This window comes from Haliotis cracherodii, unplaced genomic scaffold (genome assembly GCF_022045235.1).
Source record: "Haliotis cracherodii isolate W230 unplaced genomic scaffold, xgHalCrac1.p SCAF_7, whole genome shotgun sequence".
NCBI lineage: Eukaryota > Metazoa > Mollusca > Gastropoda > Lepetellida > Haliotidae > Haliotis > Haliotis cracherodii.
In genome coordinates this window covers 30282906-30306820 of record NW_027266330.1, presented here as the reverse complement: position 1 = coordinate 30306820, position 23915 = coordinate 30282906, and the positions used below count along the sequence as shown (strand labels likewise).

Here is a 23915-nt window from a genome sequence, read left to right as displayed (position 1 = left end):
AACACCTGCAGTGTTGCTCATCTCGCTGTGATCAAGGACATTCTATCCTCCACAGCCACTGCACATTCTGCACATCATGATCAATATGCCCAGCACAGTTTCATGAACTTCAAACATTATTTGGAAAATACAAATGAAACGAATAGATCCATGCACATGAAAAATCAGACACGTTGAGCACCTGACTGTGATACGGAAATAATGAAAACATGAACTAAAGAATACATATGTCTTGTCTCAAAATATTCTAAACATTTCCAAAAACAAAAAACTTCCAACAGAATTTGAACATATGTATGTGATGAGTTTCATATTTCCCACCCACCTTTCAAATATTTCTCCAAATATCAAATCAAGTGCATCTCCGTATGAACATACATATCAGTGTACCATTCATGCATCATACGTCACTTTAAGGGACTCGCATGACGCTCAGTAAAACTCAATAAATAAAATCCTGTCCTTTCTTCAACCTTGACCCTTTTCGCTGTCGCACTTCTCTGCACTTTGACCCTTGTCACCTTGACCTTCCTTCCCGTCTTTGGTTGCTTCCTGTTTCTGCCTCTCGAGCGCTCGCCGCGGGACATAGATCTGTCTCTCTGGCCGATCCTGCATCAGCACAAAATTAGTGTCATGGTCACTGATAAAACAGCCCTACTGCCTAGTAGTACAGATTAACTCACACAGAAGCACAGTCACTCCTTGTTTCATGCAGGCTAAATGTGTTCACGCCGTTAACATCACAAGACAAATCTAATAGACAAAAAGCATCAGATTAACACAAGAACAGAAATCCACATTTAACAAATCTTCTGATTTACTTGATATGAAAGTATTTAACAAAATGAATGTTAACACTGCACAAAAGAAAATTAATAGTGATGATAAATTAAGAGAAAAAAACAAATGTAAGTAAATAAATGCTAATAACGACATTAACAAAGGCTAAAAAAAATAAAAGTATTAGTTCTCAGGCAATGACTTTTGAAAATAAAGTGAGGGCGGGTGGTTGCATTTTTTTTTTTTTGGCTTGTTCAAACTAGTGTTGAACCAAATAAACAGTTGTGCACCATCAACCTGGGAAAGTGCCTGCCTACATAAACAAGCATACAAACTCCTATTGCCGCCATGACCATAACACGAGATGTGCAGTAAAGCAGTAAAGCGGTGTGCGTGTAAAGGGAAGTAACGTTGTGCTACATTGGATCGCATTGTTTTTAAGTTTTAGGATTTCTTTCCTTTTTTAAAAATGGAAATAAAAACAAAAAGTGCGGCAGACTTTATGATGATGCGGGCAGTGCCTGAGAACCAAGACTTATTTTTTTTAGCCAAATGAGAACGATACTATTACATGAATGTGTGGTGGCAGGTGGGGACAACAGTGACAGGGTTGGTAGTGTCTGAACAAAGCATCTAAAACTACAGGACAGTGTCGACACTGAGGAACAACAGCTGGACAGACCGGGCATCATACGGTCATCGGTGGACATAACTTATATTCGTTTGTTTGTTGTTTGAGGCCGCTCTCAGCAATATTCCAGCTGTATGACCACCGACTGTAAATAATCGAGTCTGAACAGACAATCCAGTGACTGATATCATGAGCAGTTGGGATACGATGACATTCATCAACCAAGTCAGTGAGCCTGAACAACTGACCCCGTCAGTCGCCTTTTACAACAAGCATAGTCGCCTTTTACGACAAGCATAGTCACCTTTTACGGCAAGCATAGGTTGCTGAAGACCTATTCTACCCTGGATCTTCATGGGTCACATAACTTATAAACCTACTACCACATTTGCCTATAGCCCCATGAAGATTCTGGGGTAGAATAGGTCTTCAGCAACCCATGCTTGCCGTAAAAGGTGACTATGCTTGTCGTAAAAGGCGACTGACGGGGTCAGTTGTTCAGGCTCACTGACTTGATTGATGAATGTCATCGTATCCCAACTGCTCATGATATCAATCACTGGATTGTCTGTTCAGACTCGATTATTTAAAGTCCGTGGTCATACAGCTGGAATATTCCTGAGAGCGGCTTTAATCAACAAACAAATGAATATAAATTATGTCCACCGATGACCGTATGTTGCCCCCAACAAAACAAGGTATCCAGACTAACAGTGTCCAGATTAACAAGGTTTCAGGGTATCCAGACTAACAGTGTCCAGATTAACAAGGTTTCATTGTATCCAGACTAACAGTGTCCAGATTAACAAGGTTTCAGGGTATCCAGACTAACAGTGTCCAGTTTAACAGGGTTTCAGGGTATCAAGACTAACAGTGTCCAGATTAACAAGTGCTGAACATGCGGGCGACGGCGGCAGGGAGGACCTTGTGCTGCAGCATGCTAACAATGGAACAACAGTCGCATGTACCACAGTGGACATCAGAAGCAAGCCCTCACTCTTCCACATCTTCATCATACACACAATGATTAATTCTACTAACATTATAAACTAAAAGCATCTAGACAATTTCAAAATCCTTCTGCTACTTGTCCAACTTTTGCCGCATCAATTGAAAGGTCATGATATAATTATATTTACGATATCTAAATTCAGAATAATTGCATTCACCACAATGAGGAATCTTTTCTTGGTTTCTTAATGGAGCATCTCTTGATACTCTACAAGATGCTGAAACTGTAGCTTTCCATAAAAGATTGGTTGAATTTTGTCACTTCACAATGTCAATACTTCATGGTCTTGTAAATACACTACTTGTCCCCAGCACACCTGAATATGTGTGACCGCCTTGAAGTAGTGACCTGTATGTAATCTCAGTAGGTTCATGAAATAAAGTTGTATATAACTCACTGAAGTCAAATATGTGTAAGAAATGTTGTAAGATCAGAGTGATCACTGGCCTGAACTATCACTGGTTGCCCTCCCACTGGAGCTAGACTGTTGGTTAAAAACAGGGACTACACTGTTTGTTTGTTTGCTTGTTTATTTGTTTGTTTGTTGTTTAAAGCTGCAAGCAGCAATATTGCAGCAATATGACGGTGGTCTGTAACAGGGTTTATACAGATATGGATCACTAAAATTCAAGGCCTTTTCAAGGCTTTCAACTGTAATACGATATATCAGTAGTAAAACCTTTAAAGTTGATTATCAACATCACAAATTTGAGTGAGTGAGTGAGTGAGTATGGTTTTTACGCCTCTTTTAGCAATATTACAGCAATATCATGGCAGGGGACACCAGAAATAGGCTTCACACATTGTACCCATGACAGGAATCGAACCCGGGTCTTCGGCATGACAAGCATACACTTTAACCACTAGGCTACCCAACCGCCCCTTTATTAACAAGTACATGTAGATGCCAATTTGTACAAATTCAAGGGTTTTCAAGCTGTTTTAGTTATATACAGGGCTTTATAAGGTAGGCACTAAAAATCAAGGCTTTTCAAGAAACACCTTGAAATTCAAATCCATTTCAAGCCTGTACGAACCCTGTGTAAATAATCGAATCAGACGAGACAATCCCGTGATTGATATTGTGATCAACGATCCACACTGTTGGGGTACAATGACATGCAATGAACCAAGCCACCAAGTCACCAAGTCTGACCACACGATCCACATAGTGACCAATGGTCCATGCCATCTGGATACGAGGACGGGCTATCAACTTTGTTATCGATCCTGACCATGTGTTGACTTAAGTCTAGAACAGCTGAGAACCAGTTCTAACCACGAATCCCCCAGGGGCAACTGCCCTGCAAATTGGTCGTATCTATTCATGGGTGATGCAGAAGTGTATCTTTATGAGACCATGAAGTACTGAAGACTGCTAACAGAGGGCTGTCACTGTGTCCACTGTGTGCATGGTTGGCGATAACGACACATAAACACATCTTCATTATAAAGTGAAGGGAACCTACAGAAGGGGTCGTTGTCGGCACAGGTACTACAGAAATGTACCCTAGCCAAAATTAGAATATAGAAACATACCTGGTACCCTTAATGGCGTAAAGTCCATATTCCTCAACCCGAAACGGAAACCGAAACCGAAACCGGTTCATGTTCTAGTTCCGGGTTGCCTGGTTAAGAGTGCATGCGTGTTACTTCTGCACGATCTTTTGCCAAGAGCTCTAACCTTTCTTAACATTACAGCATTGTCAAAGGCTTCAGAAGATAATCTAAAAATTCCTCCTGTCGATAGCGTAGTGCCATTTTGAATTTAACCACAGTTTGGCATACAGGAAGTGGCGAATACCTAAGGAACTGGTTATGTGCATTGCACCCTGCGGCCCTCCGGCCCTGCGGTGAAATGGACTCATCCTAGGGTACGTTTCTGTAGTATCTGGACCCCTTCAGCCTTAAGAAACCAGACCAAAATTAATATGTAAAGAGACAAAATCTTTCAGAATTACCATCTTGGCTCCAAACTGTTTCCGTCCGAAGATATAATTACAGATAAAGCATGATATGGAGCTTTGTGAGTTAAATTACTGTATACAACGAATTAATTTACCCTGCGTCGTCTCTTTTTCTCATCACCGTCCCCCAAACTTTCCTGTCCACTTTTCTCACTCTCCTCTCCTCTACTGATCGAAGAGCTCGATCGGTTATCGTCTTTCCGTTTGTCGTCTATTTTTACATCCTTAGGATCCTCGTTACAATTTTCCCCACTCTTACTATCAACCTGTTCCCATTGAAATAATGGACAGAAAAAACAAAACAAGAAATGAACAAAATGCACATTTGAAAAAGCCATGCAGTCTCCAAAACCTACACATGATCGAAAGAAAATCTGGTGAATGAATGATGATAATGATAATAAACACGAACATGTTAAGTAAATATTCACACACCGCACGTCTATATAGGAAACTTGGCCCCATTGCTCAAAGCGATCGTTGTACTTAGATAATCGTTACTCCCATATTTTAACATACACTTACGACAGTCGTAGCACTCTGATCGCTTTGTGGAATGGGGGTAAGGATTCAGAAAGTGGGGGTAAGGATTCAGAAATGGGTGATTTGATAAATCAGACAAAATGTTTGACTTCGCAGACCTTGTGGTCAATGATGCTTGAGTACTAACCCAAAGGTGTACACATTCACAGAGCTACAGATAAGCTATTTGCATTAAATACCCCTCAAAACTATTCAAAACCCAATTACTTTCAATTTCAACTTACAGACACGCATGCATTAAATGAAAAACTCAATTGTTTGAAAACAGCATGCGTAAATACCCAATGAAGCTTTCTCAGCATGTGTACAATGGAGCTTATTTCCGAAACACAATTATTTACTTTCCAAGTCAAGCCCATATTTAGAACCATAATATACATCTAAAACATTATTTCATTTTTTTTTAATCTCAAAATGCTTACTTATTTTGGGGAAAACCCAATAGAGTGATGAATAGATGAGTGAAATAATATTGGTTACCCAATGAAAATGTAATAACCCAATTGAAATAGAAACCTTCGAGTAAAAACTCAATTGTCCAAAAATTTATCTGGAGCTCTGCATTCATAAGCTAGATGTCTTAGATTGTAAGATATTTAGGCATGTAGTTGCAGTTAATGTTCAACAGAGTGCCGGAAGAGTATAAATTTCTCAAAATGAGAAATCACTATTCAAATAACTGGGACTTATCCAGGATTTAAAAGTGAGTGACTCTGACAGGCAAACTGGGAAAACAATATATTTTGTTCAAAACTGGTACGTTTCTTGTCTTCTTAAATTCATATACATGTATTTTAACATTGTATTTTGAGACTGTATTCCATGCAAAAAATATAAATTTTTACTAAGCATCAATACCACTTCTTATTACTTGTTCTGTTGTCTGTGAAATACAGGTGATCTCTACAAAGCCATGAAATTAGATATTAACTGCCATGAATTGGAAAATTTTAAACTCCATTTTGGGAATATTTAATGGCATTTGCTGCAGACTTGAGAACGAATATCGGGCTGAGAACAGGTCGAGATAAATCCTGCAAGAGTTACCTCCCTTGCCTAGTCAGATAACATGCTCCTCACAGCGATATTACGTTCCCGGAGCTCTCTATACTATCGCTGCCACCAGTCAAAACTCCCCACTGTGAATAGGTGGCCACAACCATGCTTGGAGTTGAACTCGCAACCGAATGACCGTTATGTTTACAAACATGTGACAACTGTCGTGACGCCGAATACACTTATCGCTGCTAAATAAATTTCTTCTATTGTCGATTTGAATTTCTGTTTCATTAAATCTATCGTGTTATTGATATAGTAAGAATGTAAGGGAGAAGTTGGTTGATTTTCCGTTAGTCTGAAATCTCGAACCAATCTGATTATCAAAACAACAAAGTAAATTCATCCTGGAAAACATGGTCAGTCGTAAATCTTTTCAAATTGAAATATGATGGCATTCCCAAAGACATAAACAAAAGTATAAACATTACTACATATGGGGTTGGAGGGCAAATTTCAAGATTCTTGAAATGGCCGCGCCCACACTGGTGGCAGCGATGTTACCGAGAGTGTAACGAAGGTGTCACGCGCTGGGAAGGAGCTTGGTCAGATAACTCCCTGCCAGAGTTACCTCCCTTGACTAGTCAGACAACTCCCTGGAATAGTGATTGATGTCCATTAGCTTCATCCTGTCAGATGAACTCATGGCCATAGACAACACAATTGCCATGGAAACAAATCACATGAGGTTATCCAAATTTATCGATTGATTATCATAAATTTATTTCAATTCTGGAAAGTCTCAAAAAGTAGTTTTTATGTATTTTCAAAGGAATTAAACATTTTGTATGATCTAAAAAAATGTAACATCTCTGACATGTCTAAAGCATTTTGTATCAAAATGGATACTAAACTATTCCTTTCTAGCACATTAACAAATAACATGAGTAAGGGGTTACACTAACACTAACACTAACACTAACACTAACACTAACACTACTCTGTACCTCCAAACAAGACAGGTAACTCTTCAAACGCCTTACCTTGTGTCGCTCACGCTCAGGACGAGTTGCCTCCCCTTCCTTCTTGCTGCTGAGGGTCAAAGATCAAAGTGTGTGTGAGTTAATGCTCCTTTGAGCAGTAAATAATCAAGTCTGAACTAGTCAATCTAGTGACTGACATCATGAGCATCGATATACACAATTGGGATACGATGACATGCATCAACCAAGTCAGTGACCGCCCGATCACATTAGTCGGCTTTTACGACAAGCGCATTCGCCTCTTACGACAAGCATGGGTTGTGGGGACCCAGATCTTCACGACCAAAATTACAACATGGCTCCTCGGCTGACCTTGACTCCTGCGATGTCTCTGGTTTCTTCTTCTCCTCCGACCCACTCTTGCCGCCAGACTTGGGCTTCTCCTCCGACCCACTCTTGCCGCCAGACTTGGGCTTCTCCTCTCTCCGTTCATCTTTCTTATCATCCCTGCAAACAGGCAATCACTTTCTACACATGGAAACACACAAGCTTACCCAGATATTGAATTAATGTTTACAGTCTCCACAAACTGTGGAAAATTGTCTGATATTTACTCCTTTTTGGACTACTTGTTTAAATATTGTTAACTAAAATTTCAAATGAAATCAGGTAGCACTGGTGGCCTAGTTGTCTCAGTTGCCACAAATCGCTGTGCAGAGTTGCCTCCCTTGTAAACTTGGTTCACCAAGCTCCTCACAGCCATAGTCCGTTCGCGGAGCTCTCTATACTATCGCTGACATCAGTCAAAACTTCCCACTGTGATAAATGACCCCAACCATGCGTGGAGTTGAACTCGCAACCGTATGACCGTTATGTTTACAAACAAGTGACGACTGTCGTGACGCTGAATACACTTACCGCTGATAAATTACATCCTTTGTTTGTCAATTTGAATTTATATTTCATTGAAACTATCATCTTTAATTGATATAGTAAGAATGTAAGGGAGAAGTTGGTTGATTTTCCGTTAGTCTGCAATCTCGAACCAATCTGATTATACAAACAACTAAGTAAACAAAACATCTGGAAAACATGGTCAGACGTAAACCTTATCAAAATTCACTGTGATGGCATTCCCAAAGACATAAACAAAAGTATGAACATTACTACATTTGGGGTTAGAGGCCAAACTTCAAGATTCTTGTAATGGCCGCGCCCACACTGGTGGCAGCGATGTTACCGAGAATGTAACGAAGGTGTCACCCCCTGGGAAGGAGCTTGCCTGGTTCACCTGATAATGTTTCTAGGTGTCTGCTTCATACTTGGCTAATGGGTTTCATGAAAGTGGGAAAAATCTAAGACCTGCATCACTTCTGGCTTTCCTCCAAAATCAAGCTACACAATCTAAGTCCCAATCTCCTCATTGCGGAGCTCTACTACCAGCTGAATTTCCCAGGCAAGGTGAGTTAGATATATCACATACCGTATTCGACGTAATAAGCTCCCAGGGCGCTCTCAAAATTAGAAATAGGGGGCTCTTATTGGAATATTATTTTGGTGAAAAAAAAAAAGAGTTGAAAGTTCGTAAATTTGTGGTTTATGCTGACAGCCTGAAATGTTAATATACGACATATATATTTTTCCAGGATTTAATTGCTGATAATTAAGGGTGCATATAACACACGAGTGCGTATTATACACGAAAAAATAAGTCTTGTGTACATTGATCAATCGGAAGGGGTGCTAATTGAGATTGTTCACCAGCCAATATATTAGCAAATATTGCCGTGAGCGCTTATTAGAGCAGGGCGCTTATTACGTCAAATACGGTAGTCATGTCAGTCATGGAACTGGAATACAAAACTCACCCACACACATTGAATCATATGGATGCTGGATGTCTAAATAGGCTATTTCCCGACGTAAGTCCATTTTTCAGATTTGTTAAAAAGTTTTAAAAAATTTCAAATATCCATACGGACATCACCCTGCCTGTCAAAAGGGACATAAACCTTAAACTGACATAGGTGTTTACAATGTGTGACCTAGCTAATGGTGTGTCATGGTGATGTTGATGGATGCTCATGCCATCGATCACCGGTTTGTCTGTCCAAAAAGTGACTGCCTGCAGTTTAAATTATTCACTCCCAACTCACACCCTTACTTTTGTGAACTGTCTTGTTTCCGTTTATTGTCAGTGTTGGAACCACTGGATCTTGGTCGGTCATCGTAGCGGTCACTTTTCTTTCTGTCGTCATGGTTACCACGTGGCGGTCTATCATCACGGTCATAGTACCCATCCTGTTTCCTGCCGTAGCCACCAGACTTTGGACGATCATCTCTGCAAAAAAGTGAGTGAGTGAGTGAGTGAGTGAGTGAGTGAGTGAGTGAGTGAGTGAGTGAGTTTATAGCATTTCAATAACGGCTTACATCTGTCATTTAACATACATAATTCAGAGACAAGATTAACAGTTTGGAACAGAGAGTTGATATTTCTCAGGAGGTATTATAAAACATTTTTTACCAATACTTCTGTGCCATAACCCTTAATGTTGTAACATACCAACAGCTTCATTCCTATATCTTTGCAATGTCAGTATTGAAAAGAATCCTTCTGGGACAAGAAGGACATATATACCTCATCCTGTCGCGATCCCTGTCACGATCCCTGTCTCTATCCCGGTCATTCCTCGACCGGAGTCGGTCCGGCGGACGGTCATCTCGATAAGATCTCGACTTGTCCCCTCGATCCTCTCTATTGGGTCGGGACTTCTCGTACTTGTCATATCTATCCCCCGACTTGTCGCCATACTTGTCCTCCTTCCCCTGCCTCCCCTTGTCTCCCCCTCGACCTGTGTCCCTACCGGACTTCGGTCTTTCATCTCTTTTCTCATTCTTGGCTTTTTCTCTTTCTCGGTTTTCTTTTGAGAAGCGTAGGTTTTCCCTGCCTGTAGGCTTCTCATCCTTTGGTTTGACTGGCTCCTTGTCCTTCTCCCTCTCAGGGTTCTTCAGCAGCTGCAACACAACAGGCATGGCATATGTTTTCTAAGTGATACACAGAAAGAAGAGAATTTATGGATGTCAACTACCTGCCCCAGCACCCACCTACACAGGTTTCTGAACCACCTTCACTACCTTCCCCCAGCACCCACCTACACGGGCTTCAGAAACCACCACCACTACCTGCCCCAGCACCCACCTATACGGGCTTCTGAACCACCACCCCTACCTGCCCCCAGCACCCACCTATACAGGCTTCTGAACCACCACCACTACCTCCCCCAGCATCCACATACACAGGCTTCTGAACCACCTTCACTACCTCCCCCCAGCACCCACCTACACAGGCTTCAGAAACCATCACCACTACCTGCCCCAGCACCCACCTACACAGGCTTCTGAACCACTACTACTACCTGCCCCAGCACCCACCTACACAGGCTTCTGAACCACCACCACTACCTGCCCCAGCACCCACCTACACAGGCTTCAGAAACCACTACTACTACCTGCCCCAGCACCCACCTACACAGGCTTCAGAAACCACTACTACTACCTGCCCCAGCACCCACCTACACAGGCTTCTGAACCACTACTACTACCTGCCCCAGCACCCACCTACACAGGCTTCAGAAACCACTACTACTACCTGCCCCAGCACCCACCTACACAGGCTTCTGAACCACCACCACTACCTTCCCCCAGCACCCACCTATACGGGCTTCTGAACCACCTTCACTAACTCCTCCCAGTACCCACCTTCACAGGCTTCTGAACCACCACCACTACCTCCTCCCAGTACCCACCTTCACGGGCTTCTGAACCACCACCACTACCTCCCCCAGCACCCACCTTCACGGGCTTCTGAACCACCACCACTACCTTCCCCCAGCACCCACCTTCACGGGCTTCTGAACCACCACCACTACCTCCCCCAGCACCCACCTTCACGGGCTTCTGAACCACCACCACTACCTTCCCCCAGTACCCACCTTCACGGGCTTCTGAACCACCACCACTACCTCCTCCCAGTACCCACCTTCACGGGCTTCTGAACCACCACCACTACCTCCCCCAGCACCCACCTATACGGGCTTCTGAACCACCACCACTACCTCCCCCCAGCACCCACCTTCCCGGGCTTCTGAACCACCTTCACTACCTCCTCCCAGTACCCACCTACACAGGCTTCTGAACCACCACCACTACCTCCCCCAGCACCCACCTATACGGGCTTCTGAACCACCTTCACTACCTCCCCCAGCACCCACCTACACAGGCTTCTGAACCACCACCACTACCTCCTCCCAGTACCCACCTACACAGGCTTCTGAACCACCTTCACTACCTCCTCCCAGTACCCACCTTCACGGGCTTCTGAACCACCTTCACTACCTCCCCCAGCACCCACCTTCACGGGCTTCTGAACCACCACCACTACCTCCTCCCAGCACCCACCTTCACAGGCTTCTGAACCACCACCACTACCTCCCCCCAGCACCCACCTATACGGGCTTCTGAACCACCACCACTACCTCCTCCCAGTACCCACCTTCACAGGCTTCTGAACCACCTTCACTACCTCCCCCAGCACCCACCTACACGGGCTCCTGAACCACCTTCACTACGTCCCCCAGCATCCACCTACACAGGCTTCTGAACCACCTTCACTACCTCCCCCAGCACCCACCTTCACGGGCTTCTGAACCACCTTCACTACCTTCCCCCAGCACCCACCTATACGGTGCTTCTCAACCACCACCACTACCTGCCCCAGCACCCACCTTCACGGGCTGGTCTTCCTTCTTCGAGTCCTTCTCCTTGTCCTTGTCTTTATCCTTGTCCTTCCCATCCTTCTCTCGCATCTTCTCCTTCTCTCGCATCAGTTTCTCCTTCTCCCTCCTCTTCCTCTTCTCATCCTCTTTCACCCGCCTCCGCTCCAGTTCACGCCTCTTCCTCTCCTCACGGATTTTCTACAGCAGAATAAAGCTGTGTATCACACATGTTGACATTATCTCAGTAATGATAACCCTACAGGTAGAATTCCCTCCTAGTAAACTAAAATGCCTCTGTGGTGTAGTGGAAAGAACATCTGCCCGGAGAAAGGGCGTGGTTTGTCCTCCCGACGTGTCATACAAAACAAGGTTCATACAGATATGGAATACTAAAAGTCAAGGCCTTTTCCAGGCTTTTCAACTATCATTTTCAAGGCTGTTATAGTTGCGTAATACTTCCTTAATACCCTGTACGCCCCACTACCCTCATCTTAATTGGATAGCCACTTCCTTAATACCCTGTACGACCCACTACCCTCATCTTCACCTGGATGACCACTTCCTTAATACCCTGTACGTCCCACTACCCTCATCTTTACCTGGATGGCCACTTCCTTAATACCCTGTACGTCCCACTACCCTCATCTTTACCTGGATGGCCACTTCCTTAATACCCTGTACGTCCCACTACCCTCATCTTTACCTGGATGGCCACTTCCTTAATACCCTGTACATCCCACTACCCTCATCTTTACCTGGATGGCCACTTCCTTAATACCCTGTACGTCCCACTACCCTCATCTTTACCTGGATGGCCACATCCTTAAAACCCTGTACGTCCCACTACCCTCATCTTTACCTGGATGGCCACTTCCTTAATACCCTGTACGTCCCACTACCCTCAACTTTACCTGGATGGCCACATCCTTAATACCCTGTACATCCCACTACCCTCATCTTCACCCGGATGGCCACATCCTTAAAGGGGAAGTGTACACGCAAAAATCACTCTCTTTCTTTTTCTAAACAAAGCGCAATTTTAGAATTAGTTAGTGTCTGTGTTTGAAAAGATACACTCATTTTTTCACAGTGAAAGTAGGAAGCTCACAATAGTGTGAAAATGATATGCCGTTATGAGGACTTCGTTTTTCGAACTAAACAGGCCTGAGTTATCCCCCTTAGATTATGACGTAATTGGTGCCAATTCAACTGGGTCTCTGTCTATTCTCAACGCAAAAGATATCAAGTACCAGTTTGCGGTAAAACAACATGGCCTACGACACACTCCGGCGCAGTGGTGACTCAGCATAACACTATGCTGGCTGGCATCTGAGACGCTAGAATCACACACCTGTACCTACATCACGTGAAGCGGCTCTAACAAAGCATGATGACGTCATAATGTTTATCAATTGGCACCAATGACGTCATATTGCAAGGGGCATAAGCCATGGTGTTTTTGTTATGGAAATAGAACACCTGGTAAATGTGAAAAATATATATCGTTTTAATGCAAAAAATATGTTAGTTAATTGTTATATTTTTATATTTTTGTCTACGACACTTCTAGGTTAACACTTTTAATGTGGAAAAAGTACAAGAAAAATAGGTTCATTTCCGTGTGAACTTGCCCTTTAATACCCTGTACGTCCCACTACCCTCATCTCACCTGGATGGCCACTTCCTTAATACCCTGTACGACCCACTACCCTCATCTTACCTGGATGGCCACTTCCTTAATACCCTGTACATCCCACTACCCTCATCTTTACCTGGATGGCCACTTCCTTAATACCCGGTACGACCCACTACCCTCATCTTTACCTGGATGGCCACTTCCTTAATACCCTGTACGTCCCACTACCCTCATCTTTACCTGGATGGCCACTTCCTTAATACCCTGTACATCCCACTACCCTCATCTTACCTGGATAGCCACTTCCTTAATACCTTGTACGTCCGACTACCCTCATCTTTACCTGGATGGCCACTTCCTTAATACCCTGTACGTCCGACTACCCTCATCTTTACCTGGATGGCCACTTCCTTAATACCCTGTACGTCCCACTACCCTCATCTTCACCTGGATGGCCACTTCCTTAATACCCTGTACGTCCCACTACCCTCATCTTTACCTGGATGGCCACTTCCTTAATACCCTGTACGTCTCACTACCCTCATCTTTACCTGGATGGCCACTTCCTTAATACCCTGTACATCCCACTACCCTCATCTTTACCTGGATGGCCACTTCCTTAATACCTTGTACGTCCGACTACCCTCATCTTTACCTGGATGGCCACTTCCTTAATACCCTGTACGTCCCACTACCCTCATCTTTACCTGGATGGCCACTTCCTTAATACCCTGTACGTCCGACTACCCTCATCTTTACCTGGATGGCCACTTCCTTAATACCCTGTACATCCCACTACCCTCATCTTTACCTGGATGGCCACTTCCTTAATACCTTGTACATCCGACTACCCTCATCTTTACCTGGATGGCCACTTCCTTAATACACTGTACGTCCCACTACCCTCATCTTTACCTGGATGGCCACTTCCTTAATACCCTGTACATCCAACTACCCTCATCTTACCTGGATGGCCACATCCTTAATACCCTGTACGTCCCACTACCCTCATCTTTACCTGGATGACCACTTCCTTAATACCCTCTACGTCCCACTACCCTCATCTTTACCTGGATGGCCACTTCCTTAATACCCGGTACATCCCACTACCCTCATCTTACCTGGATGGCCACTTCCTTAATACCTTGTACGTCTCACTACCCTCATCTTTACCTGGATGGCCACTTCCTTAATACCTTGTACGTCCGACTACCCTCATCTTTACCTGGATGGCCACTTCCTTAATACCCTGTACGTCCCACTACCCTCATCTTTACCTGGATGGCCACTTCCTTAATACCCTCTACGTCCCACTACCCTCATCTTTACCTGGATGGCCACTTCCTTAATACCCTGTACGTCCGACTACCCTCATCTTTACCTGGATGGCCACTTTCTTCTCCTCCCTCCTCCTCCCTGTAATCCCCTGTACGTCCGACTACCCTCATCTTTACCTGGATGGCCACTTCCTTAATACCCTGTACGTCCCACTCCCCTCATCTTTACCTGGATGGCCACTTCCTTAATACCCTGTACGCCCCACTACCCTCATCTTTACCTGGATGGCCACTTTCTTCTCCTCCCTCCTCCTCCCTGTAATCCCCTGTACGTCCGACTACCCTCATCTTTACCTGGATGGCCACTTCCTTAATACCCTGTACGTCCCACTCCCCTCATCTTTACCTGGATGGCCACTTCCTTAATACCCTGTACGTCCGACTACCCTCATCTTTACCTGGATGGCCACTTCCTTAATACCCTGTACATCCCACTACCCTCATCTTTACCTGGATGGCCACTTCCTTAATACCCTGTACGTCCCACTACCCTCATCTTTACCTGGATGGCCACTTCCTTAATACCCTGTACGTCCCACTACCCTCATCTTTACCTGGATGGCCACTTTCTTCTCCTCCCTCCTCCTCTTCAGGTACTCAATCAGTGGTGTTGTTGTTTTAGGACACCCATGGTTTGCTACAAACAAAGCAATGTGTCTTACAAAATCTGTTACCTTCCTTCATCATAAGAACATTTCTTCGAATGTATGTACTGATGTATTGTGTTGTCCAATACTTCAGTCAATGAGTGGGTGGGAAAATGGGTCCGGTCACAACACTGATCAAACCTGGACCAGACAAACCATAGTAGAGCCTGCAGCTAGATGAGTGAGTGAGTTGGGTTTAACGCCGCTTTTAACAGTATTCCAGTTATATCGCAGCGTGTCAGCTTAATGTGCGAGGAAAGCCCGAAGTGATGCAGGTCTCAGACGTTTACTACTTCGGTGAAACCCACGAGCGTGGGTATGGTGCTGACAAACCTAGAGACATAATCAGGGCGAACCGGGATTCGAACCCACAATCATAGGTTTCTGGCATGCCCAAGGGACGCAACTCTGCACAGCGAATCGCGCTGCCTTAGACGACTGGGCCACCTGTGCACCCCTGCAGGTAGATAAAAGTAGAAGACGGAACTTAGATGGGTATAGTAGTGGACTGGTAGGTAAGTGAACCACTTGCACAAACTGAGCTTAGTGTGACTGTAAGAGAGCCTGGACTTAAGATCGTAATCATCAACAGTGGAGGTATTTTTATTATCCAAAACTGGCTCCGACAGGAGATATCGCTTGGATGAGATTAAGCGATATCTATACTGTAGATATCGCTGCAATGAAATTGTATCACAATGCTCTGCAGACCATTGTGACGTCATTGGTCACAGTGTGGTCACAATCAAATGAAATCACTAATGGTTCTGCTACTGAAGCTGTTAGCAGTACTTTTTACACTTAAGATACTACTTATTACTGTCTACAAACTGAAAATATCATTAAAACATTCTGCAAGGTGCACCACGGGCGACAGCACATATACAAAGGGAAAGCACTCCTATCTAGAGTATGATCTATGATTAGCTGCCCTTGAGTTAACAAAAAAGGTAATGACCATTACAAACAGCTTTCAGACAAGTATGTACCCGTGAAGATCCGGGGTAGAATAGGTCTTCAGCAACCCATGCTTGCCGTTAATGGCGACTATGCTTGTCGTAAGAGGCGACTAACGGGATCGGGTGGTCGGGCTCGCTGACTTAGTTGATGCATGTCATTGATCCCAATTGCGTGGATCAATGCTTATGATATCAGTCACTGGATTGTCTGGTCCAGCCTCGATTATTTACAGACCGTTGTCATATAGCTGGAATATTGCTAAGTGCGGCGTTAAAAAAACAACAACAAAAAAACAGACAAGTATGTTCTTATCCTTCCCCTGATTAGTGAAACGGTATACTGCTTCACACTTCTTTCAGTATAGAGTCGATGGGAATTTTAAGGTATCGACTCGATAATTTTGGAGTTCACTATCGCGATTAACAATGTTTGGCGTGATATCTATGATGCATTCTTCGTGTTGTTGAAGTGTTGATTCGAATCACACAGTTTAACGACATGAAACAGCCATGTTTGAAAGTGAAGCAAATTGTCTAATGTACAACAGACCCTGTCTTGCATTCCATTTTATCAATTGGACTCAGGGACAACAAAGATCTTAGCTACTTAAGATTGCTTCGACCAACTGTAAGTTTCCCTTGCAGCTTACAATGATCTTGGCCAACAATCGTTCTGTGCAAGAGGATGGTTATTGTAGCGGAAGACTAAGATCTTAATCTTCAGGATTTACAATAATTGTAGTGCTAAGATTGTTTTGTCAAAGTGCGACACTCACCTTTCATCTCCCTCTCCCTCTGTTCTATCTCCTCCAGGTAAGAGTCGATAGTGGCTGCAGGTTCAGATTCTGGGTTCTGCAGATTTTCCAGAAATTTCTGGTAGTCCGAGTCTGAAGTAAACAAGAGTGAGATTAATCAGGGCATCAGTAGGGACATAGTTCTGAAACTTCCTTACACGAAGCTCTCACATACCTTCAGGCCAAGTTTGCTTGTTTGTTTGTTGTTTAAAGCCTCACTCAGCAATATTTCAGCGATATGACGGCAATCTGTAAATAATCGAGTCTGGATCAGACAATCCAGTGATTGATGTCATGAGCATCGATCCACGCAATTGGGATACGATTACATGTATCAACCAAGTCAGAGAGCCTATCCACCCAATCCTGTTAGTCGCTTCTTACGACAAGTATAGTCGCCTTTTTTGGCAAGCATGGGTTGCTGAAGACCTATTCCACCCCGAATCTTCACGGGTCCCTTCAGGCCAAGACATATGCATGTCTGAAGATATATTTCTCGAATTATGTAACACCAACCTTGTTCTATGGTCCCCTTCTTGGTGTCTGGCTTTTTCACCTTCTTCTTTGGAACTTTCTGGAAGGGAGAGAACTCCACAATGGCTGGGTACTCATTCCCTGAAAAGACATTGATGTTTTTCTGTATAACTCTGCGGCATTATTCCAGGAATTAACATCTGGTATTAGAGATGTCATTGACTGGAAATTGGACTCAAAAGTATCACGACATATTGATACAGTGACTAACACTAAACACTAAAGTAATCATTCTGAATGTGTACTGATATCAATTACCTATATGGGCCTGTGATTAATCAATTTCATGCTAAATATGAAGTATGACAATGTCTCCCCTTTTGGGGTGGGGGTGGAGTAGAGATGTCATAAGCATCTTACTCCTTATAATATTCCCCAGGGGAACCGGACAGTTTCAAATGGTATTTGTCAACATATAAGTTATAACAGGAGTATGACAAGCAGACAGCCTACCCTTGCTGTCGATGAAGATGTAGCCATCAAATTTATCTCGGAAGGTATACATGTCCTCAGCATTTTGGAAATTGATGTAGGCTCTGGTGAAGGCATACTGTCCCAAGCTGAAACACAACAACAGGACGGATATGACCTCAATTATTTCTTTATTCTCAAGGGGTGGTGGGGTAGCCTAGTGGTTGAAGCATTGGCTCATCACGCCAAAGACCCGGGTTCCATTCCCCACATGGGTACAATGTGTGAAGCCCATTTTACAGTGTCTCCAGCCGTGATATTACAGGAATAGTGCTTAAAGTTGCATAAAACCATACTCACTCACTCTTTATTCTCAAATGTTCCAATTTTTCACAGAATAATTCTTACAAAGGTTCAAAACTCACCTTAACCATGTTAATTTCAAACAGCAAATGGATAACAGAAGGGTTTTCTATGCTAATCTTTAGTCAACAACTTTTTGTATTTTCTTGTGTATTGCTCATTTGAGTGTAATGAACATCCCCCCATTCTTAGGTACAAGTTTCGGGGGAAATTGCTATTCTGCATACAGTGTGCAGTAAGAAAATACCTGGTATCTTTTCAGGTGAACGAACAGAAGATAAAAAACTTGGTATATGAAAATGGGAAACTTGTGATAAAACATCACCATGCTTGATGACATTTGTTTGTTTGTTGTTTAATGCCGCACTCAGCAATATTCCAGTTATATGACGGCGGTCTGTAAATAATCACATAGTCTAGCATTGGTTACTGAAGATCGATTCTACCCTGCATCTTCACGGGTCGCATGATGAAAAATACCCAGTATCATAACTGAAAAGAGTTTTAACATAATGATTGGAAGAAATTGTAATTGAAACTAATATTTCACCAGGAATAATACATTAAGGAATAAAGTTTGCTCAACCCTCAATTACACTGTCATATGGTATTGTTTTGCAATGAACTTTTAAATTTAAAGCACGAGAATGCATGGTGATTTGAACAGCATCAAGCAGAATGATGTCAGCTAAATGCAGGATAAAATACAGTGATCAGTCTCTACACAGCTGTATTTTGGGGGCAAAATGTGTGCACAAAACACAGGAAAATATGGTCGATATTGTCGCCATATTTTTGTAGCCAAGTGGTGAGCAGTAGATCAATTATGATTGTAAATCATACAATTAGGTCACAGTGGCAACCAATATGGTCGCCACTTAGAGGGCTGAACATATGATGTCATCAATTGTTGGATAAGATCACTGCATTCCAAAATGATGACATAATTTTCTTTCATAGCTGTTTGAGTAAATGATCATGATAATAAGAGAGCTCCATCAAAAGAAAAATACATTGTTGTATTAACTTTGATGCACATTGTAAGCAGCATCTGGACGTTAGATCCCCCATTTGTTAGCCTACCTCATGTCGGCCTTGACATAGTAGAAGAAGTCATACTTGGGGAGAGGTGACACCTGCTCGAGGAAGACCTCTGGTGTCAGTGAAGGAGGGAGGCGCCGAATCACAACCTAAAATGCATTCACAGACATTATCAATAATATTTTGAGTAAAAACAGGTGATGTATTCTGTCACCTATCTGACATCATAACACCTCATAGCAACTATAATCATAGAACAGAAGATCTCTGTTGCAAAAACCCACATTAAATCAGACTTCTCTGAACACCTCACCTTTATTCATACAATTTTGGGACCCATTAAAAGTTATATTTAATTGCTGGATACCATGGAGAGAATTGTTGTTAGAATCTGCTGACAACACAATTATATCCTAATTAATAGATATATCTCAAGAAAAAATAATTAGCATAAAATTTTTTTATCTGTGGCTCTTTCGATCCTTAGGGTTAGTTCTGGTAGGGTGAGGGTTGGTAACCCCTTACTCTATGCTTTGCCCTTGGATCCTTGAATGATAATAATGCTGAACATATTCTATACCACCTCTTATGCGGTCCAAAATCTGCACTCATGCTCCCTGACTGTCAACGGCAAAAACAAACAACTGTTAAACTGAACTAACCAGCGGGACAAACGTTTTAATCAGGGTAATGACAACTCAACATAATACAACCCATTTATTCTTGTATTAACGACGGGCTTAGATTGATGTTTTCTTTATGTTTGAATGTGTAATGTTGACTAGAACGTTCCAAATTATACAGTTCGTCTAGTTCTGTTCCCAAATCAATGTTTCATTTTCAAATTAGACAGCTATATTTTCTGTATCCTTCTAATATACCTTTGTAGGAGGTGACTCTCTATCCTTGCCTCTTCTCTCATCACTACTTCTTTTTTCTGACAATTTTGATGATTTACTCTCAGACCTGTCGTGTGTCATTGTATCAACAGTTTATTATCTACTTTCTGGTAAATGAAGATTTCCACCATTTTAACCGGATGTTGTCAGTTAGACTGAATGTAGTACAGCAGTAAAGGCTTGAGAATTTCGTTTTCATAAATTACCGTAGATGTAACATTTATTCTAGTAATACAGTGTGATAAGAATATTTCTGTGTGATAATGAATTTATTGAACCTCTTAAAGACGGTTCATAATAATCACCAATTAAATTCGAGAATACTGATTTACTGCTTACCTAGTGTGATAGATGTCCGAAAGGACATGGAACTCAAGTTACTGTAAAATACATCATTGGAAGCCGCGTAGAGCCTTACGTGTGATTTCCAGTTATTGGGATATCATTTTCTGGGGATTACCTGTAACAATAAAGTGGGATTTATATCAATATCAACAAAGTTACATACTTTTTATGAAGTAAATATACCAACTCACCCTGTTTACTAACGTAGTTCAGATATTTCTCCTTTCGGGTGTGCCCTTCACTACTGGGAAAATCGAAATGTGGTACGAAATACTGCCGAGTGCTGCTCTCGTTATGGGCTGCATAACTGCACCAACGTACATAAACTGGGTCATAAGTAAACTGAGTTACAACGGAAAGGTATGCGTGTGCATCGTTAATTACGTTTTGACAGGGCATAAAGGTTTTCCATTGATGTCAATGTCAAAGTCATTTCTGTGTTCAATCTAGTGATAGCCTACTGTAAATATGACCCGGAACAGTAAATATCCCCACAAGAGAGTACAACCCATAACTTTATGTTAACTGGAGGGTCAGGCTTTCTTATTTGCTTGATGCATCATTGCATGTCATCGTATCCGAAATGTGTAAATCAATGTTCATCATGATCATGATGTCAATCACAGGATTGTCTAGTCCAGACTCCACTATTTTCAGGCTGACATCATATAGCAGGAATATTGCTGACTGCAGCGTTTAGCAACAAACAAACAACCTCTGAGTGGAATAGTTTAAAGCTTTACTTATTTCTCTGTTGTCAGAGTTGTCAAAGAAACTGGGACGCAGGCCTCTACATGGACTACAACACATATCTCAGGGACAAGAGGATAACAGGAAGTGAATATGTGCCACGGGTGCGTTGAGGAAATTTGAAGTATTCAGGGATTTATCTGGGCATTCTCAGAGGCCACAAGTCTCAGCTGACATGGCTAAAGGGTTATAAAAAGTCACAAATTTAAAGTAAAATTTCCATGTTCAGGTTGTGATACTTGAAAGTAATTTTTCAGCTATACAAGTTTGACTTTTATTTCACTGATATGTGGATAGTTAAAAGCAAAAGCTTTTAATCATGTTAATACTTAGTTCTTCAATATTTCATTGAATGCAATATCAAAATACCTGTTAATATCATGACCAAAAACAATTCCAAATGTTTATTGGAAATATGATATGCTTGCTACCTCAGTAGGGGGCGCGGGTGGCCCAGTCGTCTAAGGTGCTGCAATTCGCAGAAACCTATGATTGTGGGTTTGAATCCCCCTTCGCCCCGATTATGTTTCTAGGTTTGTCAGCACCATACCCGTGCTCGTGGGTTTCACCGAAGTGGTAAACGTCTGAGACCTGCATCACTTCAGGCTTTCCTCCCACATTAAGCTGACACGCCGCGATATGACTGGAATAGTATTGTTGTTGTCTTTGCCTAACACAAGTTACAGGCAGCAACATCCAGCTTGCAATATTTATCATGACATACCATTTAACAAGATACATCAAATGCCTGGAACTCCCAACTTATTAATGAGTCCGACTAATGTAGACCATATGTTAAGGAGTTTTAACGTTGAACTGGAATTTTTGTAGTTGAATTCATGGTAAGAAGTGACCAAATAGGGTGGTCCGATTCTGCGACTTGGTTGATTGTATGTCATTGTACCCCAATGGCGTGGATTGTTGTTAACAATATCAATTACTGGTTGGTCTGGTACATTATTAACAGACCACCATCATATTGCTGGAATATTGCGGAGTGTGGCATTTAACATGTTAAACAAATCACAAACAAAACATTATGATGGAGTTTTTGATATAACTGCATGTAAGTTCTGTATCACTTCACTCTCATCCTACAGTCTAACCACTGAGTGAGCGAGTGAGTATGGTTTTATGCCGCTTTTGGGGGCACGGGTGGCCCAGTCTTCCAAGGCGCCGCGATTTGCTATGCAGAGTTGCGTCCCTTGGGCATGCCAGAATTCTATGATTGTGGGTTCGAATCCCGGTTCGCCCCGTTTCTAGTTTGTCAGCACCATACCCGTGCTCGTGGGGTTCACCAAAGTTGTAAACATCTGAGACCTGCACCACTTTGGGCTTGCTCCCACATCTAGCTGACACGCCGCGATGTAACTGGAATACTGTTAAAAGCGGCATTAAACCCAACTCACTCACTCACTTTACGCTGCTTTATGCAATTTTCCAGCAATATCTTGAACACGGACAGCAGAAATAGGCTTTACACATGTACCCATGTCGGGAATCGAAACTTGGTCTCAGGGATGACGTGCGAACGCTTTAACCACTAGGCTACCCGAACGCCCCTAACCACGACGAACCCGTACTGAACATGCTGATTCCATGTGTTTGTTGTTGCAGGGGTTGGAGTCTATACCTGACGAGAAGAGTAACTGATGGCTGACTGCTGCAGTGTTGAGGTCATCAACTAGTGAACATTGGACTGTCCAACCTGCTGCTTAGCTTCAGGGAGGACTTTGTAACATATTTCTGCATAGAGTAGATGAGTAAATGATGTGTTGTATCAAATATTTTTTGTCTTGTTTTTATCTTTTATCTTTGGAAATCAACTCGCAACTGTAGTTACGTGATTTGTTTGTTTGTTGTTTAACGCTGCACTCCAGCTATGTATATTCCAGCTATATGACAGTGGTCTGTAAATAGTCGATCGTTAGTCGCCTCTTATGATGCAGAGGATGATAAAAAAAAAGAGTACCGGTATGTTTGTGTGGCATTGTGGAGCTGGGTCCCAAACACATCTCAGTTTTGAAAGATGTGGAGGGGGGCACGAGTGGCCCAGTCATCTGAAGCGCAGCGATTCGCTGTGCAGAGTTGCGTCCCTTGGGCACGCCAGAAACCTGTGATTGTGGGTTGAATAAAGGTTCGCCCCGATTGTTTCTAGGTTTGTCAGCACCATACCCGTGCTCATGGGTTTCACCAAACTGGTGAACGTCTAAGACCTGCATCACTTTGGGCTTTCCTCCCACATTAAGCTGACACGCCGCGATATAACTGGAATACTGTTCAAAGCGGTGTTAAACCCAACTCACTCACTCACTCACTCACTCAAAGATGTGGTGGTGTTATGTAATCCTCAATAAAAGGTAAAGATTCTTTATATTAGTGAGGTAAGGTGAATTGGGGTTTCACGTCATGTCCAAGATTATTCCACTTACAAAGTGACAAACATGCATGTACGCGTGCGGGCGTGCGGGTGTGCGCTTGTATTAGCCTAGACTGATGCCGATTTTATAGT

The 23915-nt window shown here is 42.8% G+C and overlaps 2 protein-coding genes across 5 annotated transcripts; one reads left to right on the top strand and one right to left on the bottom strand.

Annotated features, from left to right (window-relative positions):
- Positions 1-20451, bottom strand: LOC139447643 (regulator of nonsense transcripts 3B-like). 4 transcript variants are annotated; one of them, XM_071229057.1, is made up of 13 exons: positions 20291-20451; positions 19452-19558; positions 18048-18154; positions 17577-17675; positions 17043-17153; positions 15215-15297; positions 11697-11885; positions 9551-9927; positions 9077-9253; positions 7285-7419; positions 6973-7021; positions 4486-4656; positions 1-609 (listed from the first exon to the last, which is right to left on the bottom strand). In XM_071229057.1, exons 1-13 carry the CDS (start codon positions 20387-20389, stop codon positions 469-471), a joined length of 1845 nt encoding a protein of 614 aa, XP_071085158.1. In that variant the 5' UTR covers positions 20390-20451; the 3' UTR covers positions 1-468. The 4 variants fall into 4 exon arrangements, with proteins under 4 accessions (XP_071085158.1, XP_071085159.1, XP_071085160.1 ...); XM_071229058.1 differs by having other exon boundaries at positions 6973-7018; XM_071229059.1 differs by lacking the exon at positions 4486-4656.
- Positions 20452-20866: 415 nt separating this feature from the next.
- On the top strand, positions 20867-23188 carry LOC139448299 (NADH dehydrogenase [ubiquinone] 1 alpha subcomplex subunit 1-like). Its single transcript, XM_071229849.1, has 3 exons — positions 20867-21013; positions 21415-21507; positions 23021-23188. The coding sequence occupies exons 1-3, from the start codon at positions 20912-20914 to the stop codon at positions 23054-23056; spliced, it is 231 nt and encodes a 76-aa protein (XP_071085950.1). The 5' UTR covers positions 20867-20911; the 3' UTR covers positions 23057-23188.
- The last annotated feature ends 727 nt before the right edge of the window (positions 23189-23915 follow it).